This window comes from Thunnus albacares, chromosome 2 (genome assembly GCF_914725855.1).
Source record: "Thunnus albacares chromosome 2, fThuAlb1.1, whole genome shotgun sequence".
Classification (NCBI taxonomy): Eukaryota; Metazoa; Chordata; class Actinopteri; order Scombriformes; family Scombridae; genus Thunnus; species Thunnus albacares.
The window spans coordinates 24113908-24135173 of NC_058107.1; the positions used below are offsets into that span (position 1 = coordinate 24113908).

The 21266-nt window shown below is 39.8% G+C and overlaps 1 protein-coding gene across 4 annotated transcripts in view; it reads right to left on the reverse strand.

Annotated features, from left to right (window-relative positions):
• Positions 1-21266, reverse strand: part of pde4d (phosphodiesterase 4D, cAMP-specific) — a 191432-nt gene that overhangs the window by 147187 nt on the left and 22979 nt on the right. For 2 of the 4 annotated variants that reach the window (XM_044374203.1, XM_044374228.1), the window contains exon 1: positions 10057-10116. Coding sequence is in view for 2 of the 4 variants with exons in the window: in XM_044374187.1 (XP_044230122.1) it covers positions 1356-1654 (299 nt within the window). In the remaining 2 variants the exon portion in view is untranslated. Of the gene's footprint in view, positions 1-1355; positions 2236-10056; positions 10296-21266 lie in introns of those variants that run through there. The other 2 variants (XM_044374195.1, XM_044374187.1) reach the window with 2 other exon arrangements.

Here is a 21266-nt window from a genome sequence, read left to right on the forward strand (position 1 = left end):
GGTCTGTCGGCCAGACAAGCCAGTATGCTTCCTATACTTGACTGGTGACTGGACCTGCAGGCAAGTATCACTCATATCTAAAACTAAATTTTTTAAAGGAGGAAGAAAGAAAGGAAACAGCAAGCAGTTTGACAGAAATGTGCATCTGCAACAGTCACTTAAGCCATGGAGCTGAAGTGACCTTCTCAGATTTCATTTCAGTTGGTCTTTTTTTCTCTCTCTCCTTCCCAGAACAAGTGAGTAATTAGAGCAGAAACATTTCCCCTCACACCCGGGCCGTCTGAGTGCAGAGCTGCTTTTGTGTCTGCCTGTACGCAAGCAGGCTTCACCGAAAAACTGTTGTTCCTGCAAAACACATTTTACAATAGCTGCTCTGGTTAAATGCTTATGTGTAAGGAACATCTGGGGACCATAACACTTGTCATACATGCGCTAAGATGATCCATGCTGTCATGTGCAGTGAGTCAGATTATTGTGAGTGTCATTTCAGAGAATGTGGTCATCATGTATTAGTGATGATGCAAAGTCTCCCTACTGTATCTCTTTCTCTCTCACACAGAGAACAGAGTGTAATTTCACTTATGAACATAAGCGCTAGAATACCCAGAGATCTTAAAGATATGTGGTAAGATCACAACATCTTACAGATACAAAGAGGAAGTCTGTATGTGATGTTTTCAGGGCAAAGTACAAATTAATATTTCCTGTGACTTGCCTTTGGTTAACGCCTACCTTTTATTTACATCTGTCTCGTTTGTCACCTCGCACTACATCTCTAACTGCTCAGTGATTTATCCTTACTATGAGCATAAACATAAAAGATAACTGTGTATCACTCACTCTCCTTTAGATTTGTCCTCGTTTTTTTTTCTTTTTTGAGTAATTAACCCATATTCTTATCAAGCTGACACATCTTTCTGACCTGTATTAAATAGCCTACTGTAAGCTGATTTATTGTAATAAATATTAAACACATCTAAGTTATGGGATAGGATGTTTTTAAGTGTGTGATAAGGGACATAAATATATTATTAATAATATATTTTTTCTCTCTTTTTGCCTATTAGCTATTGAATGACGTGTATATAGTTTATCCGTCCTTTCTTTACCATTAGAGCAGTGTGCATATATGTATATATATAAAATGAATGCTTTCGACAGTGTGATAGAAAAAGTGATGTAAAACAAATGTCGAGCACAGGCTAAGCCCAAAATGTAGTATAACCTCTTCAAAGTTAGGACTAAATACGAGCCAAAACACTTCTCCGCTCAGTCACACACACAACGCCCATCTTCATCGAGGGAAATTAAAAAGAGACAGAAGATGAAGGAAACAGTTTCCCTTTCGCTCTTACCGTCGAAGACCTTGAAACGACGACGGCCACGACATCCTAGATTTCTTCAGTCCGGGTCGGTGCCCCGTGTCCACCGCGTAAGTCCGGTCCATGTTCCTCGGGTTGAGGTATCTCTCGGTGTCCGAAAAGCCTCTTTGTCTCACTCGGTCGTTCTTGCGCACTACCAGCGCGTGGTGGAGCGGAGAGAGCGCTGCCTGGTTCTGCTGCCTCCACAGATGTTTGGGCGCCTTCGCGCTCACGCCGGTTCCGCCGCCGGCGACCAAAGACGCCGACCCCACTTTCCCGCATGCAGGTTCCATCCTCCTTAGCCACAAATAATAATTTAAAGAAATAAACACTTTAGGGGCATTCAGATGGAATGACCCGGGGGGGGAAGGTGGCAAGAGGGGGGCTTGACACCACTGCGAGGCAATTAGGTGTTTTGAGAAACCAAAAAACGAAAACAAAAAATTCGAAATTATAGCTATTCTAGAGTAAATGAGATAACTTTTTTTAGTTACTCTGGGTGCTTCACGTCCAGTTTGTTTTTTGAAGCTTGCGTAATGAGTTTAACTCCATCAACTTTTCCTTGCTGCCCTGCAGAAATACACTGGACAGAACCAAAAATGAACCCATTTACGCATCACGAGGTAGACCTCTATGACTGCGATTTTCTATGGGGAAGTGTTCCTGAGTGAGACTTTACGAAGAGGAACTCTCTCAGTTGAGACTAGTTTCCAAGTGCTCCCCGCTTTCTCCATACACGCCCATTTCAGCAAGGTGCTTGTTTGGCTGCGGCAATGAGAGATGTTCAGTACAGGACAGTCCACACGGGCGGATGGGTCTCTCCACAATATCTTGTAAACTTCAGTAAACCACTGCGACAGTAGTTAACTTGACGCACGGTATGCGTAAAAACCATCCACACTTGTCAACAGTGTTCGTCTCCCTTCAAGTCCCCTGCAGAAACAAGCGGCGACGGGATATAGGGAACAGGATCATACATTAAACATGAGGGACCCACCCAAAGCACCTCCCCTGAAATCCTCCATGAGTGAAAAGCAAGGGGTGGGAGTGGGCAGAGAGCCAGGTGGCCAAACCATATAACACTGAACCAATTTTATGATCCAGCACTCCAAATAAGATTTGGGCGTATTGCAAAAATATCAAGTTTTGTAACATGTTGTACTACTAGTACACTACATTACTAGCAAAGAAAGTGGACATAAAATGGGACAAGATATACCAAGATAGCCCACTGCAAATAAAAAGCTGGCCTCCACAGTAATTAATTAAAGTAAGGGTTATTACAGGATGTGTGTCTGTGCCTGTGGTGACCACAGTGTACAGAGGAGTGCAAACATCCAGCCACCTTGTTAAATCTCCTCTGTTTTGTTTGTCATCATTTCCAGAGAAAGGGGACTTTCAGGGCAGACTGCTTTCTTTCCCTCCTCGTCAACACACTTGCAGCTCAAGCCCATTCCTCGGGAAACTAACAGTGTGGGGAATGCAATCTCTCCTGCTTTAACAGCAGAAATGTAATCTCAGAAACAAGGTGACTGAAAACAGTAGTGGCAGGTAAGTGTAATGGCGAGATAGTACACATAGCAAAGAGAATAGGAGCACACACATGCATGCACACATGAGCAGCTCATGTTTGGGCTTTGTGTCGGTTCGTCTTTACCTATTGAAGTTAACCATATTCCCTACAGGGTCACTCTGATTCAGCACGTGCAGCAGAACTGAATAGTGCACACACTGAGACCTGACGTGAACCTTCATTTGTATATTAATTTCACTCATTTCCATTCTTTAGTTCCTACTCGAGGTCATGGGGGAGATTATATTCCAGCATGCAGTGGGAGTCACCTTCACCAAACAATGCACCAGATGGGCAACCTTTTACGTTAGCACACCTTGCATGAATGTTTGTCCCTGGACTCAGTAACTTTGTAAACATTACACATCTTTTGACATGTAAATCTGTCAGTAATCAATATGACAAGAGCGCTTTAATCCAGTCACCATGATAAAAATAAAAAAAAAAATTTTATATGCCATTTTTATTCTACACTTATGTATAGTATTTTCTTTTCTGCTTAGACTGTTAGTTTGGGATAATGGTATAATGATTCAGATAACTATTAGTGAGGTTGAGAATCAGTGATTCCAAAACACTGGATTGGTATTGGTGCCAATACCTTGTTAAACAGAGGAGATATCAACCAGATGTGACCAGTTCACTTTAAATAAAGTTTTAGTTACTTAAATACAATTTCAAAACCCTAACAAATAATTAAAAAACCAAAAAGGTGTATGAATGTCTCCGATTATACTTAAGAAGTACCATCTAATTACAGCTTCATGTCATCTTACACATAAAAATGAACTCAATCAGTTCCACACAGTGAGCTGTACAGATTTGTAATTAAAAAAGAAAAGAACAACACTGGTATCGGATCGGTACCAACCAACATCCTCAGTTTTGGTGTCGGACTCGGTATCAAGAGAGAAACAGTGAGATCACTACATCTGTGTCGACAATCTGTGTATGTGTATAATTGTAAAAAGAAGACATATAATACATATCACTAACATTTCAGTGATTGGGAAATCATTGTGCTGATAGCATGTTTTGGTCCAGTATTGAGCCAATATCCAATGCTATTATTGATATTGGCACAGTCTTTGTCAATATAAACTTATATCTAAACAATTATAAAGGTACTGTAATTTAAAAAAACTGCACTCAAAAGTTGCAGTTGTAATATTTCTTGCAGCACGTCTTCCATCCTTAATGCTTCGCAACTGTATATTTCTTCCTCGTCGCTGTACTGAATTATAAATGAATCAAGCTTGAAGCAAAGTTAAGATGTATGGCCTTTGTTAAAATTCTCCGCATTACCCATTTTCCTCCCTACAGTCCATTTTTTTCATAAATTGTTACTTCTTAGAATGTTCTGCTGTGAAAGCTGCCAACTTTCCTTGATGTAGCAGTAACATGATGGGACATGACTAACTGTTTAGGTAGACTTCGCAGTCAGAAAGGGCTAAAGTACAATGAAACAAAACAATTATATAATCAAAGCCAAAGATTTTGTCAAGCACATATTATATTACATACCAAAATACTTTGATTTGACATGTTTTTTGGTGCTGCAGGGGGATGATTCGAAAAGTATGATGACAAAAAACCCGCGCTCTTAAAGTTCTGCTCCAAGAAAAAGAGAAGACAAGAAAAAGCGGTGACATCATCCAAAATAGTCGATACAACCGTCTGAAGTAGAGGAGGAGTACAGGCGTGTCCCACATCTTCCATCAAATAATCGTCTGACCCTTTTTCTAATCACTCAATCCCTCTCAAGCCTGTGTAACTTGATTTTCAAAGAGTGTCCAGTTATACACACTTGAGAACAGTTTGCCCTTTTCTGAAGTTCACATAAAACTTTGCTTCCAATTACTCTGAGAGGATAGGCTGTCTCTACATCTCTTCTCTGACACCTTTTGGCATTATCACATTGACTGCAAGTAAAATTATTCAGTATTGAATATGGTTCTTCATCGTGAGTGGCAGCTTCTGTCAGTGACACAGTAGACAATGTTGTGAACAATGTGGATGAGTGACGCTCCTGGCTACAGACAAAAATGTCAGAAACAAAGACAAAAATAGACTCAAATACTGTATTTCCTGGAATCAAGATGTTCCTGATATTGAAGCAGTAATTCTGAATCTCAGGAAACTATTTCGGCTTTGATGTATGTCTGAGTTGCCATGAAAATTGCTCTGCCTGACTGATAATGAAGGCTAATTTACACCCAGGTGACACCAGTTTCTTGTTTCCATATAAATAAGTATACAAGTCAATAACATTGTTTTTGTTTGAATTATGTCCATGACATCTTATAACATATCCTCTAATTAAGGGCTTTTTAACAAGCTTAGGTCTGATTAACAAGCTGTATCTCACTGCTCACATCACTGTTGTTTATTCACTTTGAGAGACACTGCTGCTTCATCCTTGGCGAAGAGATGGAGAGAGAGACAGAGAGAGAGAGAGAGAGAGAGAGAGAAAGAGGGAGGAGGACAATACAGGGACAAGTAGAGAAAAAAGGGTAAACTGATGTGTTTTTTTTCTCAGCTGGCATATGACACACCACTGAGCAGCATTATGCAGGTAGCACGTGGCTGATGAGTGAGATACAGAGCCTGTTGAAGCATGTCATCAGAATCAAAGGTAAGAGAGGACACCCACTTTCTCTTTGATTGATGAGTGAACTCTGTCAGCTGTTCCCATTACCAACACAGGACAATGGGGATTTTCCGCTGACAGATAGTCAGTCTGAATTTATTCTGGACCCTTCACTAAGTAAAATTATGCCTCCCCCAACTCTCTTTGATACCGAATGCTGTTTGGTACGTTTTTTTTCTGTCTCTCTTCAGAGAATCGAGCTGGTGGGAGACTTGGTGTCTGTCTCTGCCAAACCTCATTTCATCTAAACCACCATGATACTGTACATTCTCCAACATTTTCCGGATAGGGTGTGATTCTTTATTCAGTTGTTGTATGGTCATGTTTTCCAAGTGCAGAGAGACTATAAATGCACACTAAAAGTATTGCTGAAGATTTCTTATGTATTTGTTTGTACTCTTACTGTAGAACAAGTGGAAAACCTAAATAGTTGCCATAACCTCTAAGATGAAGACTTTAAGCCCTGCGGTTTGCATGTTGTGTTACACAAAATGTCACACAAAGCATGGCTAATTGCACAGTGTATCAGACTACTGTGTTGTTTAATACTGTAGACTAATCAATCCACAGTGCCAAATGGGATGAATATGTACTGTAATTTTCTGTGAGAGTCCGCTTTTATTTTGTTTATCATATTTGAAATGGTAAATTACATTCCCTGTTTTAAGATTAGTAAGTGACAAACAAATCTATCAGGCCTAGTTATGCGATGAGTCACACTCCTTAGAGTATGCAGTCAGTCAGGGATGTTTTAAATCAGAATCATCTTTATTGGCCAAGTGTGTTTACACATACAATGAATTTGACTCCAGCTTCGTGGCTCTGTGTACTTAAACAGAATAACAACACAACAATCTTCAGAAATATACACAAGGAATGACAGGTGAAACCATTTCTAGGGACTGTAAACAGGATACAAATAGTGCAAAGAAGTAAAGAGTGCAATGAGTAATGAGATAAAGATCAAATGGTAAAAAAAAAAAGTTGTTACTCTATATGCATACTGTATAGTAGGTCGTTATGTACAGTGTATACAGCCCGTTCAGATATACAGCAGTGAGTGTGATGTATTACACAATTTGTATTTCAGAATAAAATAAATATATATAATTCATAGGTACAGTATACTCACTTTATAGTGTTCCAGGGTTATTGCACAGTGCCACAGTGAGTTAACTGTTCATAAGCCTGACAGAGAGGGAGAAGAAACTGTTCCTGTGTCTGGTGGTTTTTGTCTACAGTGTTCTGTAGTGCCTACCAGAGCAGAGAAGTTGGAACATGTTATGTCCAGGGTGTGAGGGGTCTGCAGTGATTTTCCCTGCCAATTTCCTGACTCTGGAGGTGTAAAGATCCTGGATTGTAGGCAGGTCATGATCAATGATCTTTTCTGCAGACCTGACTTTCCATTGTAGTCTGTTCCTGTCCAAACCAGACAATGATGGAAGTGCAGAGAAGAGACTTGATGACTGCAGTGTAAAACTGGATTAGCAGCTCCTGAGAAGAGGCATTATGTTAAAAATAAAGAAAATAGTGTTTATTCATATTAGAACTGCATATTTATATATAAAAACTGACCTATTGTTATTATGATTCCTGTCCCATCCCAGTCACATGATGAATAGTGAAAATGACTCCAATCCCATGGGAATCTCACACGAATCCTGTGACCTACAGGATGCACGAAAAAATGTCAGCCTCTACAACTGAGGCAGGTTGTATTTCCAGAGCTGGTGCAAGAAGTACATCCTCTGCTGGGCCTTTCTGGTAACTGTGTTGATGTTGCACTCTCACTTCAGGCCCTGGGACAATGTAGATCCCAGAAACCTAAAGGATTCCACAGCTGACACAGTGCTGTTGGTGATGGGGCCTCAGATGAGGCCGATGACTGTTGTGTCGTCTGCAAATTTCAGGAGTTGAACAGACAGGTCCCCTGAGGTGCAGTCGCTGGTGTACAGGGGGGTGGGTGGACACGCCAGTCTCTCAACTTCATGACCACAGATGTCAGGGCAATGGGCCAGTAGTCGTTCAGTCCAGTGATGGAGGGTTTCTTGAGGACCGGGATGACTGTGGAGCATTTGAAACATGAGGGGACTTCACAGAGCTCCAGTGATCTGTTGAAGATCCATGTGAAGATGTGGGCCAGCTCATCAGCGCAGACTTTCAGACAGGAGGGTGACACGCTGTCTGGGCCTTGTGCTTTCCTGATCTTCTGTCTCTGAAAGAGCTGACACACATCCCCTTCACAGACCATCAGTGCTGGTGGGAAGTCTGGGTACATGTAGGTGATAGCAGGGGGTGCAGTTGGTTGTGGGATGTCTGAATTGGAGCGAGTGACAGGTGTGAAAGTGGGCTGATCAAACCTGTGGTAAATCACATTCCGGTTGTCAGCTAGTTGAAGGTTCTCTGCAGTGTGGGTGAAGGCTTTCCTGTAGTTGGAGATCTCTTTTGTCAGTGTGTTTCTGACATGGTTGTACAAGATCCTGTATCCACTCCTGTAGGCCTCCTCCTTGGCCTGACGAAGCTGCCTGAGATTTGCTGTGAACCAGGACTTATTGTTATTGATGGTGCAGAGAGTTTTGGTGAGTGCACATATGTCCTCATAAAAGTTGATGTAAGATGTTACAGTGTCGGTAAGTTTGTCCAGGTCTGTAGACGCCGCCTCAAAAAGACTCCAATCGGTGCAGTCAAAGCAGGCCTGTAGCTCCAGTTTTGACTTGTGGGTCCATCTCTTCACAGTTTTAACCACAGGCTTTGCAGATTTTAGTTTCTGCCTGTAGGTTGGGAGAAGATGAACCAGACCATGATCAGAGAGTCCCAAAGCTGCACGGGGAACAGTGCAATATGTGTCCATTAATATTGTGTAGCAGTGGTGTGTTTTTATCCCTGGTGAGACTCTTAATATGCTGTCAGTATTTTGGCAGTTCATAGCTGAGGTTTGCTCTGTTAAAATCTCCAAGGATAATGAGAAAGGAGTCTGGATGTTTTCGTTCCATGCTGGTTTTCTGGTCAGCCAGGTGTTGTAAGGTCTCACTAATGCGGGCCTGAGGTAGAATGTAAACACCAACCAGAATAAAGGAGGGAAACTCCCGCTGTGAATAAAACGGTTGGCATTTGATGAAAATAGTCTCTAGGTGAGGAGTGCATATTTTCCTTACCGCTGTAACATCTGTATGCCAAACTTCATTTATGTAGAAGCAGATTCCTCCTCCCCTTGTTTTCCCCGTTAACTCCGTACATGGTCCGCTTGATGGATGTAGAATGCTGTCAGGGATAGACTCACCCAGACAGGTCTCAGTGAAACACAGGGCACCAGATCCTGAAAAACCCCTGTTTGTTCTGTTTATGAGCAGCAGTTCATCCATTTTGTTGAAAAGAGAGTGGACATCTGTCAGATGTAATGACGAGAGCGGTGTTTGGTGAAAAAGTTTGTGGAGTGAGCTGTCAAATATTCAACAGTTCTTCCCTGGTGAATGTGCTATGAAAGGGAGTACCGCACCAATAAACAAAAACACAATAAATACTACAGAGCTCAACACTGTGGCAGCCATCTGTGGTGCCATCTTAATCTTTTTGTTTCCAGTGGTTTACATGTTATTTGTCCTCTACACATCAAGCATGCTTTGCATTACTGCCAACCATTTTCCAAATTATACTGTAATTGATTTCCTACCTGTCAGGCTTGTCTTAACTTCACTACCATATGAAACTCAATTTGCAGACTTGAAAGTTGCTCGGGCAAGGTAATCGATCACAATGAACATTCTGTTGCCTGCACATGTATTTTCATTTATCTAACATTATGATCATATGGCAGCTGCAAACCAGGATTGATGTGGAAGCTATCTTTGTTGTTGTGTTCCAAACACGCTCAGACATCAAAATTAGAGCTGACTGTTCATTAACAACCTTTTTTTTTTTTTTTTTAACATTAGATTACATTCATTTGGCAGATGCTTGATGCCTGGGATAGCTAGTTCACCTTTTTACTTCAAGAAATGGCAAAATGTCACATTTTAAGGACAGCTATGTTACCTTATTGTTTGTCCACTTTGTTTTATTTCAGATGAAACATGGTGACTGCTGAATGCAATGGCTTTCAGCAGCAGGCTGTCACATCTTGGATATTAGAACAGCCTTGACCTTACTTCAATTTTCTAATGGTCTCTGCTCACAGTCAGATAGTATATGGTAGTCATATGGTATATATCTAAGAATATGTGGTATGCCTTTGAAAATGATTGCAATCATGTAAGCTATGCATAAATTATAGTTGATGTACTTTAAAAAATATTTTAAAATGTGTTGATTTCCACCTGTGTGCACAGTGTCAGGTACTTAATGAGTGATGTGGTCTCAGACACTTCAGAAAGCTCATGTATTGATCCACCAAACCACTTTACTCACTCTTACTCCAATTACTCATTCCACTGAAAGACATATGTAAGTAAAAACACATGTCCACATCATCCTACCTGCTAGTGTCAGCGGAGGTGATGGCGATGAGTGGCGGGGTACGTAGTGGCAGTGTGGTGGGCCGTGGTGGAACTGTGACTGTGTCTGATTCTGGCTTACGATCACAGTAGTACTGCTCGGCCTGTCTGAAGGCCAAGGGGGGCAACTGCACTGTCCGGCAAGACAGCCTCCGCACCATGAAAGGCTCCATGCAGGTGACAGGCCCCGGCTCTGGGGAGTCAGATGAATCATCAGACACCTGAGTGAGGAGAAAAAGAGAAGACAGAAAGTAAAATCAACAGCAGATTGTTAGAATCAGAATAAGAAAGTATGCAGAGATCCTCATGGCAGACAGAAATTTTACAAACAGGGATTTAATAGAAGATGCAAAATGAATTGAAATGAAAAGACAATGGCAAGAGGAGGACATCAAAGCTGGGGTTTTAGGGTCAGAAAGAGAGGACAGTGAGGGTCCATGCAGAATCAAACTATTAGCTGAGTTCAAGGTGTGCAAAGTTTGGGTTAGTGAAAATGTTAAAGGGTAAGTGAGTGTAATTATTTTTTTTGCTATTGCCATTAATGGACATGAAAGGTCTAAAAAACGCAGTCAGGCATCCCTACTGACTGCTCTAGCACAATTTACCCTTATCTGCCCAAAGTCAAAAGCTCTTCTTGTTTTGAAAAGCCCATTAAAAATTCAGTGTGCTGCTTCCCAGACCTAATGCATTATGTTGAGCAGCACATGCAAGATGGATGGAGGAGGATGATTTGTAATAATTTCACCAGATGTTTAATCTAACCCAACCCTCAGGTTTCATCAAAGTTTAAAAAAGTAACTTGTAACTGTGGAAAAAAACAATTACTTTGTGTTTTAAGAAATAAGTCGGATTATTTTTCTCCCAATTAATTTAAGACATCTCTTGTGATATCTAGTGCATCATTAATGTTGTGTAGAAAATATATTATTGTCTACAGTGGGAAAAAGCCACAGTGCAGATGCTAAATAGAGAAGATTTATCTTTGGATTCCTTTAGGTATGTTGTTGGATTTTCCAGATGGGTGACGTGCTGCTTCCAGCCAGCTTTCTCCAGTGGAGCTTAAAATGAGTTCAAGAAACCACTAATGCAAACATTTGCTTATTGTACTGTAATGTTTATTTCAGTGTAGCATGTCCTACACTTGAAGGTACTTGAAGGTATAATATGTAATTATTCCACATTAAAATGTCTAAAAACAACTAGACCTATCTTATATATTTACTTACATGATGTACTTACATTATCCCAAATGTTTACAACAATTTTCAAACCCAGAGAAATCTGTAATTTAATCAACGTAACGGACCGTTTCATCTGGTCACATGTCAATGGCGTCATACCTCCTCTACCAAAGAGTAAACACGCACAAGATGCATACGGCGGCGCTGTGTTTGTCTGCTACAATGGCGTCTACCAAAGAGTAACTTACACACACACAAGATAATCCATCGCCGTTGTGGTTGTTCCACAGATACTGTTAAAAATTGACTTTTATTCAGTTTTAAGCCACATTTTCATGATAAATTTAGGTCGCTTTTAACTATATCTTTTAGCCAGAAGAGATATTTTAGGCATTGGACGTCTGGATCTTAAGTTATCAGAGAAATAAACTGGGCAAACGTCAGCAGCAGCTCGGCTAACAGCCCTTCCAGGAAGTCCGGTGGTGGCCGAGCATCGTCGAAGAAATATTGATTTTTTTAGGTGAAACAGCTTTAATTAGTATTTTTAACGATCTTAATCTGTGTGTACATTTGTTTTTGGAGAGGAGGAGACCTCTGTGGATAATTCGGCTCCCGGGAGAAACCGGCCGAACATCTGGATCTAAAGTTATAAGAGAAATAAACTGAACAAGTGTTAGCAGCAGCTCGGCTAACAGCCCGTACCGGACGTCCGGTGGTCGCCGTACATCGTCGGAGAAACACTGATTTTTTAGGTGAAACAGCTTTATTCAGTGTTTTTACCTGTAATCACCGGGTCCGTTTGCTCTGGAGAGGAGGAGACCTCTGCGGGTAATTCGGCTCCCGGTAAAAACATACTGAATGATTAACACTGGAGTAATCCTATCCCGGTGAAGCTGGTTATTTAACAACGAAGACAACAACTCCCATGATCCCTTGCTACTTCACACCGTCATCACACTCCGTCTTTTGTTATTGTTTTGATTGAGAGACCCCTAACGGCTGAAATTACATATTGTGCGTTTAATGCTTAATGCTGCTTTTAGCCTTTTATCATTTTAATCATTTGACATTTTTCTAAAGATTAGCCCCCATTTTCATGCATCATTGCATCTTTGAACGGTGGAAATGATGGTGGCTTGTCCATAATGCCTCTCCAAAATAAGGATGCAATGTCTATATGAGGTTTCCATTTTATTTTACACTATGAATACACTTTTTTTTTTTACACGTTTTATAAACCTAGAATGTAACTGCCTCACCACAAGGCAGTGTCAGTTGTTTTCTTTCTTTTTAGCATAATAACAATTAGCGCTGACACGCAAATGCACTAAAAATACTGACATGTTTTCATACAGCACACAAATATGATATTTTACAACACAGCTTGTTTTCTAATTTGAGTTCATACATTTTAGTTAACATTTTGCTGTTGTAGTGGCATTTACCATGTGTACCTTGTGCCGAGGGCCCCCATTAAATTACATACCTTTGGACTTACACATTATGTTTTCCCATTTCAAATCACCATTCCTCACTTGAGTGAATAAATTGTTTATTTTTGGCTTCTACTCCTGGAATCTTGAGTCCCATCCTTACAAATTATATGGTTTGGTTTTGTATATATTTTGGCATATTCGCATTTAAGAAAGTCCTCAGGTCTCAAAGAAATTCACTTGGGGAGAAGAAGAAGCTCAACTTTAAATGATACAGCACACCAGGTCAAGAGAGGAGAAAAAAACTCAAATGATAAGAATGTCAGCAGGAGGCAAGAGACATCTGAAAGCCGAGACTATGTATGTCTGAGGTGAGACCAGTGTGAGAAGAGAGAAACTCATTCTGCAGTAGCAAGTTAACCTGGAAGAAACACATCAGGTGGTCAATGTACCATTAAATGGTTATCAGAAAAGTTGATTCTGCTGCAGTGATGGCGGCAGCAGCAGAGCCCCTTCTTTAAGGCAAGGTTTCTTACATTACAGTAAAAACCTTTCCTGAATTTACCATTCAAAATCCATTAGCAGATATCAAATTTTGAGAGAGACCAAACAAATTAGTGAATACAAATTACTAGCTAATTCTAATATGCAAATTGCTATTTTAATTGCTTTGTATTGGCCTCCAGCACAAGAAGCTATTTTTTTCTTTTACTGAACACACAATATACCCAAGGCTCTGCTGGACAGTAGTGCATAGAAGAAGTTCAATTGTGTGTCGTTTCTTCAGTACACTGTCCTTAGGGACAGCAGAAAAGTAATCAGTTATTTGCTTATTGAGTTGTTCCAGGAGTATCTTTGATTCAGGATACACTTGAATACACAAGCGCACACACATACTGTATGAGGAGGGCTGCTGGGACAGCATGATAAATTGAGGCAGATTCAGTGCCATTAATCTTGCAACAAACCATGAGGAGTTTTAATTTATTCTGCATGAATAAAAAGGTTTCCCTTAACGATTGAACCTTGCAGTTGACAGTAAGTGTCAACTGTCAACATTTACATTCCACATTGCTCTTTTGCAGGTGATACTGCGAAATTACATACCTTTTCAATGTGGGTAACCACGGCCTCCCCTTTCTGAAAATCCACACAACACAATCTCAGATATACTGTAGTTAGTTCAGTTGTGGCTGGATGGGGGATCCTGAAACATAAATTTGGGGCCAGAACCTTCCAAATAAGGAGTGCAGGGTGTTGCCTTTAACGCTCTGGAAAAACACCCCTCAAAGTGCAGCGGTGCACTAGCTTCCTGGTAACACCAAGTTGTGCAAACTTGGGATAACATTAGTTACTTTGTGCTAACACAGCAGGTATTGTAATTAAGTATCAATAAATGTACCAAAACATTGCGATTGAACTGTCAATCACAGCCAACACCCACATGGCAGATATCATAAGTCTTCAAATGTTATTAAAGGAGCAATAATTTACAAAATGACCACCTGCACACTTATTTGAGGGCCACATTTTAGAAATTGAGACCATAATGACTTGTTGAAAAAAATTATTGACTTAGTATTTTGAGAGGGTTGACACTTTTTGAACGAGAGTCAATTGGAGCCAGGTATTTTTTTAGAGCCAGTAGTCGGTGGCATTGCACTTTAAAGTACTTCCACATTGGCTTCAGCATCAAGCCATGGAAGTTGCTGCTTGGTATGTACCGTGTTGCCCCAAATTTCCCATTAAGTCCAATGCAACCAGTGCTCTTATGCTGGAATAATATTTAATTTGTTTTAGCTTGCGGTAATATGAATTAAACACAACATATAAGGAATATAGATAATTTAGGAAAATATAAATGTAAAGATAATAAAGCTTTTATATCTACATTTTGACACAGGGTCCCCCCATAAGACCACAAAATTAGTTAATAATGCAGGAGCTGCATTAGATGATATTGTACTTTAGTGGTGAAAATTCAACAAATGTGCAAGTAATCAAATTACCAAAACCATTTGATATATACAGTAGTGAACCTGTTTCTTTTTGGGGATCCTTTGGGGTCTCAGGGCAGTTGTGCCTACTTTGCCTGGTCTTTAGCCTTACTTATAATAATGTCATAACAATAGCAAGCTTAAATTAATCTCCAATTTATTATTGTTTTTGTTTCATAAAGTGTGTTACAGGTTTTCATACAGTAGATTGATTAGCTGTGGAAAAGGTGCTTAATGGTGCATGTATGGCCAGGGGCAGCCTGCTGGATACCTATTCACCTTCCAAGTGCAAAACCAATGAATTATCCTGGCAGTTAGCTCTATACGCTGCACCTTACAGCATTATACATCTCCATTAGTCCAGAGGGACCTCTCAGAGCACTAACTTGTGTGTATGTGTATGTTTGTTTCCCTTCTCCCTCTTTGTCATTACTACTCTGCCTCACCTTCTATTGTACCGCTGAAACACCTCACCCAACACCCCTCCACCTCTGCATCCATCAAGATGCCAATCCTCATCCTGGAAGCCATCGAGCCTTTCATTCCTACATAATTAGCTGTATTACACTCATTCCCATAGACAGTGGTTTACAGAGGGGAATGGCGGAGCCAACATCATTAACTCTCACTTTTCAGCAGGCTAAAGGTAAAACAGATGGATGATGGATCTAATGACTCAAATTAAGTTAAGTCTGTATTAACCATGAACTTGTTTACCAAACAATTTATGTAATGGCATTTTATTCTTTTTGCTGCTGTGACACAGGATGTGATACAGGACATTGCTGTTATATTTGCACTTGCACTTTACTTGATGCACTTTACTTTAGCCCCGTTGAATCTCTCTATGAATGATTTATGAACCTAAATTCATTCATGTCCATACATTTAGCAGCAAATGTGTTAAAGGTGCAATGTGTAGAATTTAGTGGAAACTAGAGGAATGGACAGAAATGGAATATAATATTCTAATTAGGGTATGGTCACCTGAAAATAAGAATTGATGTGTTTGTTACCTTAGAATGAGCCCTTTATATCTACATAGGGAGCAGGTCCTCTTCCGCGGAGCCCACCATGTTGCCCCACAATGTTTCTACAGCAGCCAGAACAGACAAACCAAACACTGGCTCTAGAGAGGGCTTTTCACATTTTTCGGCCACCGTAGATTCTCCTCCACACTTGGAAGGAGAGGGGGAGGGGCATTCTGCAACCTCACCACTAGATGCCACTAAATCCTACACACTGCACCTTTAAGTCTAAAATATTCACAATAAATTAGCAAAAAGAGTGTTCACCTTCATCTTGAACTTTAAAGAGTGTGTGAATACTATTCACCTTTACAGAAATAGTCAAATATAAACTTTAAAAGTTTATATATGACTATTTCTGCTGTGTTGTGTTGCTAGAAAATGTCATGTAACATGTAAAAAACTGTATTGTGTAAATAATAAACAGAATCTCCAAAGACAAGAAAAGTAAAAGAATAATAGAAGGGATGTGAAAATGATTTTAGCCAAGACCAAAGGTAGGACACAGGAGACTGCCATGGATATTAAGGTTACGACATCCAAGTGTGTGTGTGTGTGTGTGTGTGTGTGTGTGTGTGTGTATGTGTGTGTGTGTGTTTCCCCACTGTAGATTATACACACAATCCTTCATTTTCACTCACTTGTGCTGTCTCTCCTAGTGTCTGAAGTGGCTCTTTATGATAAGTGGGATCAGTTAAAGGTTAATTGGTCTGCTGTGACTATTCTGTGCTCTCTGTGTATTTCATGTGCCAATCCATTGGTAGTCAGGTTGAACTGTTCAGGCGTGGGAGGTCAAATTTGAGTGACAATGCCTTCTAGTAAACATGTTGTGAATAATAAATTTATTTTCTTATTTTGTAGGGAACTATAAAGGCAAATAAAGAGGGAGATTAATTAATACAGTAGCATTTAAAACAAACTATAAAACAGAAAATTGTCACAATCGCCCCTTGGATAAGCACTAGCCCTGTTAGGCACATATAACTGCATACAGTGATAGCAGTGGCAGATTTACCACTTGAAATTCATAGTGATTTTTTTAAACAATGGGATTTCAAGAAGTAGACAAAGGCAGTTACTAGCTGGCAACCGTCAATTTTTCTGGTGGAAATAACAACTGTCACTGGTAGATTTTAATGATATAGCTTGCTAGCTACTTAACGTTAGCTCTTTGAGTTGGTTGTAAACTCTGTCTCCAGATGATTCCTTTTAAAGTGAAAACGTTGTAAAAAAGGGTCTTAAATATCCACTTGATGTCTACAACATCATCATGCAAAAAGACGGCTAACGGATTCAAGATAAAAAGTGAAAATCTTCACCAGTTGTTGATCCATGTAGAAGACATTGAAATAAAGGAACAGCATTGTTTTTGTATTGCAGTTAGTTAGCCATAATATTATAGTGGTATTATAAGAAAAATGAAAAATATAATTTCTTTCTAATATAACTGTTTGAATGCTTACTCTACATATCAGATAAGCAGCACAGAGGTTAGATTTATTCTTCATTGTTTATATTTTCAGACAGTATGTTTAACGTTAACAATTGACCTAGTAGGGCTACGCGTGTGCAAAATCTAACACCATCTTGGATAACTAATTTGGCTTGGGTTGCTGAAGGGTAAACTTGGTCATATCCAACAATGAGCAGAACAAATTAAGCCACTAACATTAGCTCATACTCTTTTAGCATCCAAGACAATGTACACAGTGGACGTTCCAGTCCTGAACAGGACTTTTTTCTAACATAAGCTGTAACCCCACAAAATACTGTAGTTAGCTAATGATATGCACCCTGGCCAAAAAACACTTGTTTAGTACTGTAAGCATGCTAACATTTTCAGCTTACAGTATGTTAAAGCCTTTCCTTACACTTGTGCTGTTGTGTTTTTGGTTTTTAAAGGCCTCCTCAAAACTGTTCTGCTGTTCTGAGTATTTCTCTTGGTTGTATCTCTCTGTTCTGAGTATCTCTCTTGCTAGAGGTGTAAATTACAAACTACTTTTCCCATTCAAATGGGAAAATCATCTATCTCAGTTCAGTCTAAAGATTCATAGCCACTGACTATGCAGTTTGTTCACTGTTTTTCAAAGCGTATGTGACCGTTACCGTTCAGATCGTCATGTCATTCAGTGCTGATTCTGTCAGTTGGGTAGTATGTTCAGTTTGTTTCTACATACCTAAAGGCAGAAGGTATACCTGTTTTTTCTGTAGATAAAGCAACACTTCAGAGGTATATTTCAGCCTTGAGGCACTCTCTTTGTCATGGTGAAAATCTACTTTATTCACCTCAGAGTTATTGTAAAGACAGAGAAGCAGAGCACTATGTGAAGGGAAAAAAGTTAGTTTAAACAGCCTGAGGACACTTTGATCATGTCAGCACATCAGTATGTACTACCATCTGAAATATTTGCGCCCATTATTGGTATTTGACAGGGTGGGGTCTAACCAATACACAGCAGCTGAGAAAACACAGCTCACATTCTGCTTTGATTTGTGCTTTTATTATGGAGATGGTTAAAAATGTATGTGAATTGGAATTTATTTGAAAAAAAATCACCAACTTTTCTGCAGGGGGTTGTAGTCTTTGATGAAGATTGTTGATGTGTGGCTGCTCAGATATGCAGGTGGTTCAATATTGACATGCAGATCTCATTTATTCATGTAAAGACTGAGAGGCGGCCACATTTTCTTTCATTTTATCATTTTATCTCTTCATCCTAATTCAGTCCTCTTCTTGCCTTCTCCTCTGACTTTGTGAGTGAGCCGAATGATCTGGACACCTTTTCACTATTCCACCTGTGTAGTGGTCCTGCTGCACCTCAAACACGAGGCATCTTTGTTTACCATCTATCTCCGTTTTCAAGTTACATCACTGGGGATCCAACTGTATCACATGTGGATCTGATATTAAAGGTTTTAAAGTTACTCCCTCCCTCATGCATGATTTATGAATTAATTCATATCAATTAGACTATTCTGTCAGCAAACAGGAAGCGATCCCTTTTTCACAAACTGAATTTTTCATTAGCAACCTTTTTTCTGTTGACCTTTTGGGAGATTAAGATGACACCAAACATTGGTTGGGTGTTGCTTGGCCTTTCAATTTTTGCAGTGGTTTACAGTGGAAATAGCATCTGGACAAGACCTCAGGCCTGTTTTATTTAATGATTATGCTCATATAGAAATTAGTTCATAGAGAAATAATGGTATGAAATCATCAGTATGCAGTACATGAGTCAACGTCTGGAAGAGCTCTCTTCCTTAATGCACCTTTCTTTATCTTTCTGCAGCTTATCCTACCAACACCATCTGCCGCGAGTGTCAGAGCATTACCTGAGGCGAGCCGAGAGGCATTCCCTCACTTCTTCTCTTAGAAAAATATCATTACCATTTCAATTTCTTATAACATAATATTAATGTATTTTGCATAATTTTACATTCCAAGACCAGAGAGAACGAATCTGGCTGCATATTGACACAATGTTCCAAGAAACAAAGGACCACACCAACACTGGTGACACTTCAGAATCAAACTCAGCAGAGAGGTTTTGCTATTAGATACTTAACAAGACAGCTGCGATCAGAAAAAGCTTAAAGGGTTAGATTAAAATCCGGGAATACACCATGAACACTTCAAGCTACGGGGCAACCTGCACTATACTCAGTATGTGCAACCTTTCATCTTCAGTGCCATCATTCATCTCTGTGCTCTGAATTTAGCAATTGATTTTTATCAGAGAATGAATCTTAAATGGATTCTGGGTAAAGCCTGGGAGCGATGAGAGGAGAAGTGACTGGCAAAGAAGTTAACACAGACAAAGGAGGAGGAGAGGGAGAGAGGAGATGAAAAAGATAGATTGCGATTGGAGGAGATGCAGTAAATCACCAGGTTGAAAAAACTATTTAGTCCTCCCATTTATCTGTCAGTATATAGGCAACACTTGGCTTTCTGGAAGCCAACACTATATTTGAAACAAAGGAGAGAGTAGGAGGTTTTATCTACAGAGACTCACTTTATTGATGGCTTCCTTTTCTGTCTCGTTGCCCCGCTCTGCCTGAATAGCATTTGGCTCTGAGGAGAACACATACAGTACTGTAGCAATGAATCCTAATTTATTTATGTAAATTTGATATCCATGGGTCAGCTTACCCTACAATCTGAACGTCTCCAATAGACACAGGTTTGCTTGGCACATGCTGTCTTAGTGAACTGGTTTCTACAACAACACAGGTTTAGCTGTCGCTCCATGGTGAGAGTAACTGGTATTTACAACCAGTGTGTGCGTTTTTACTGCTTGATCTAGTGATTTTGCTTAGCTGTAAAACACGGTATCCTGTAGAGTAATAAAAATTAACTCAGTTCATCTCCTATATTACATAGTGTCCACAGAGCTTCACAACAGATTTCACATGTCTCAGGGATGAGGAACTGAAGGGTAGGTTGGGATTGGTATTATAGAAAATAATACTCTATTATTCGACAACTCCTTTTGCCTTGGATCCATGTTATGAATAATTCCACTGACATAGGTTGATATCATGGTCCATGGTGTCCATACATTGGAACCGTGTTTTGCACTGGGGAAATACAATATACAAATAAAACATAGGGGAGCTCCTTTTGGACCTGGAAATGACATAGCAAAGCAATGATATAATGAAAAGTTTATGTTTTACACCTATATGTAACATCTAAGGGTTTTTGATGGATTTAAGGCGTGGTGAAAATAAAGAAAATTATCCAGTGAGATGATTTCTTTATGGTTTTTTTTATTGCATTCTACATACAACAGAGAGGTTTTTACATTTTTCGTTTTTTACTGAAAGCCACAGTAAATTGCTTAGACCTTTATTGGTTCTCTAAAGGTCTTGATTCTCCATCAATCATCGCAAAACCTCAGCTCTTCATCACCCATTTACTGTGTGAAATACAGAGAGCGCATGCAGCTGCACCACATATGGCATTAATGGTGAATCAGACATTCTTCCTGTTATTTACCTTCAGTTTATATCAAATGCCTCCTTGACTCTGCTAGGTATCTGCTGCTACTGTTATATGCAAATTGCCTTTCTATTCTTAGACATTCACAGCAGATTTTTTTCTCCCCCTTGTCTATCTCAAGTAACAGTGTCTTATATTTCTAGTCATTTTTGCATCACTCCCTGGGAAGCCAAATTTGAATAAACATGTTTATTTTCATTTCAATGTGACACAGCATGCCTTGAATAAAATATATGTGCTTCTAACAAGGTTATAAAAAGCATAGTGTTGCGGAAGGATATAGTGGGCTGCAAAGATAAAACAAACACAGAGGACAATATAGTGGCACATACTCTCTTGTTTCCTATTTATCTCAGCAGCAAAAGTGAGAAAAATGAGACGTGAGAAAAGATTAAGTGCGAGAAAACTAGCGTGACAGGTGATAAAGCAGTAACAGCAGTGTGCTGAAGTGTCATATTGGAAGTAAGGGAGATGAATCCATTTGTTTCGAGGACCACCCCTCTAGTAGCCTGAGGTAGGAGGAAAATGTCTGATAGGGACAAAACCTAGAG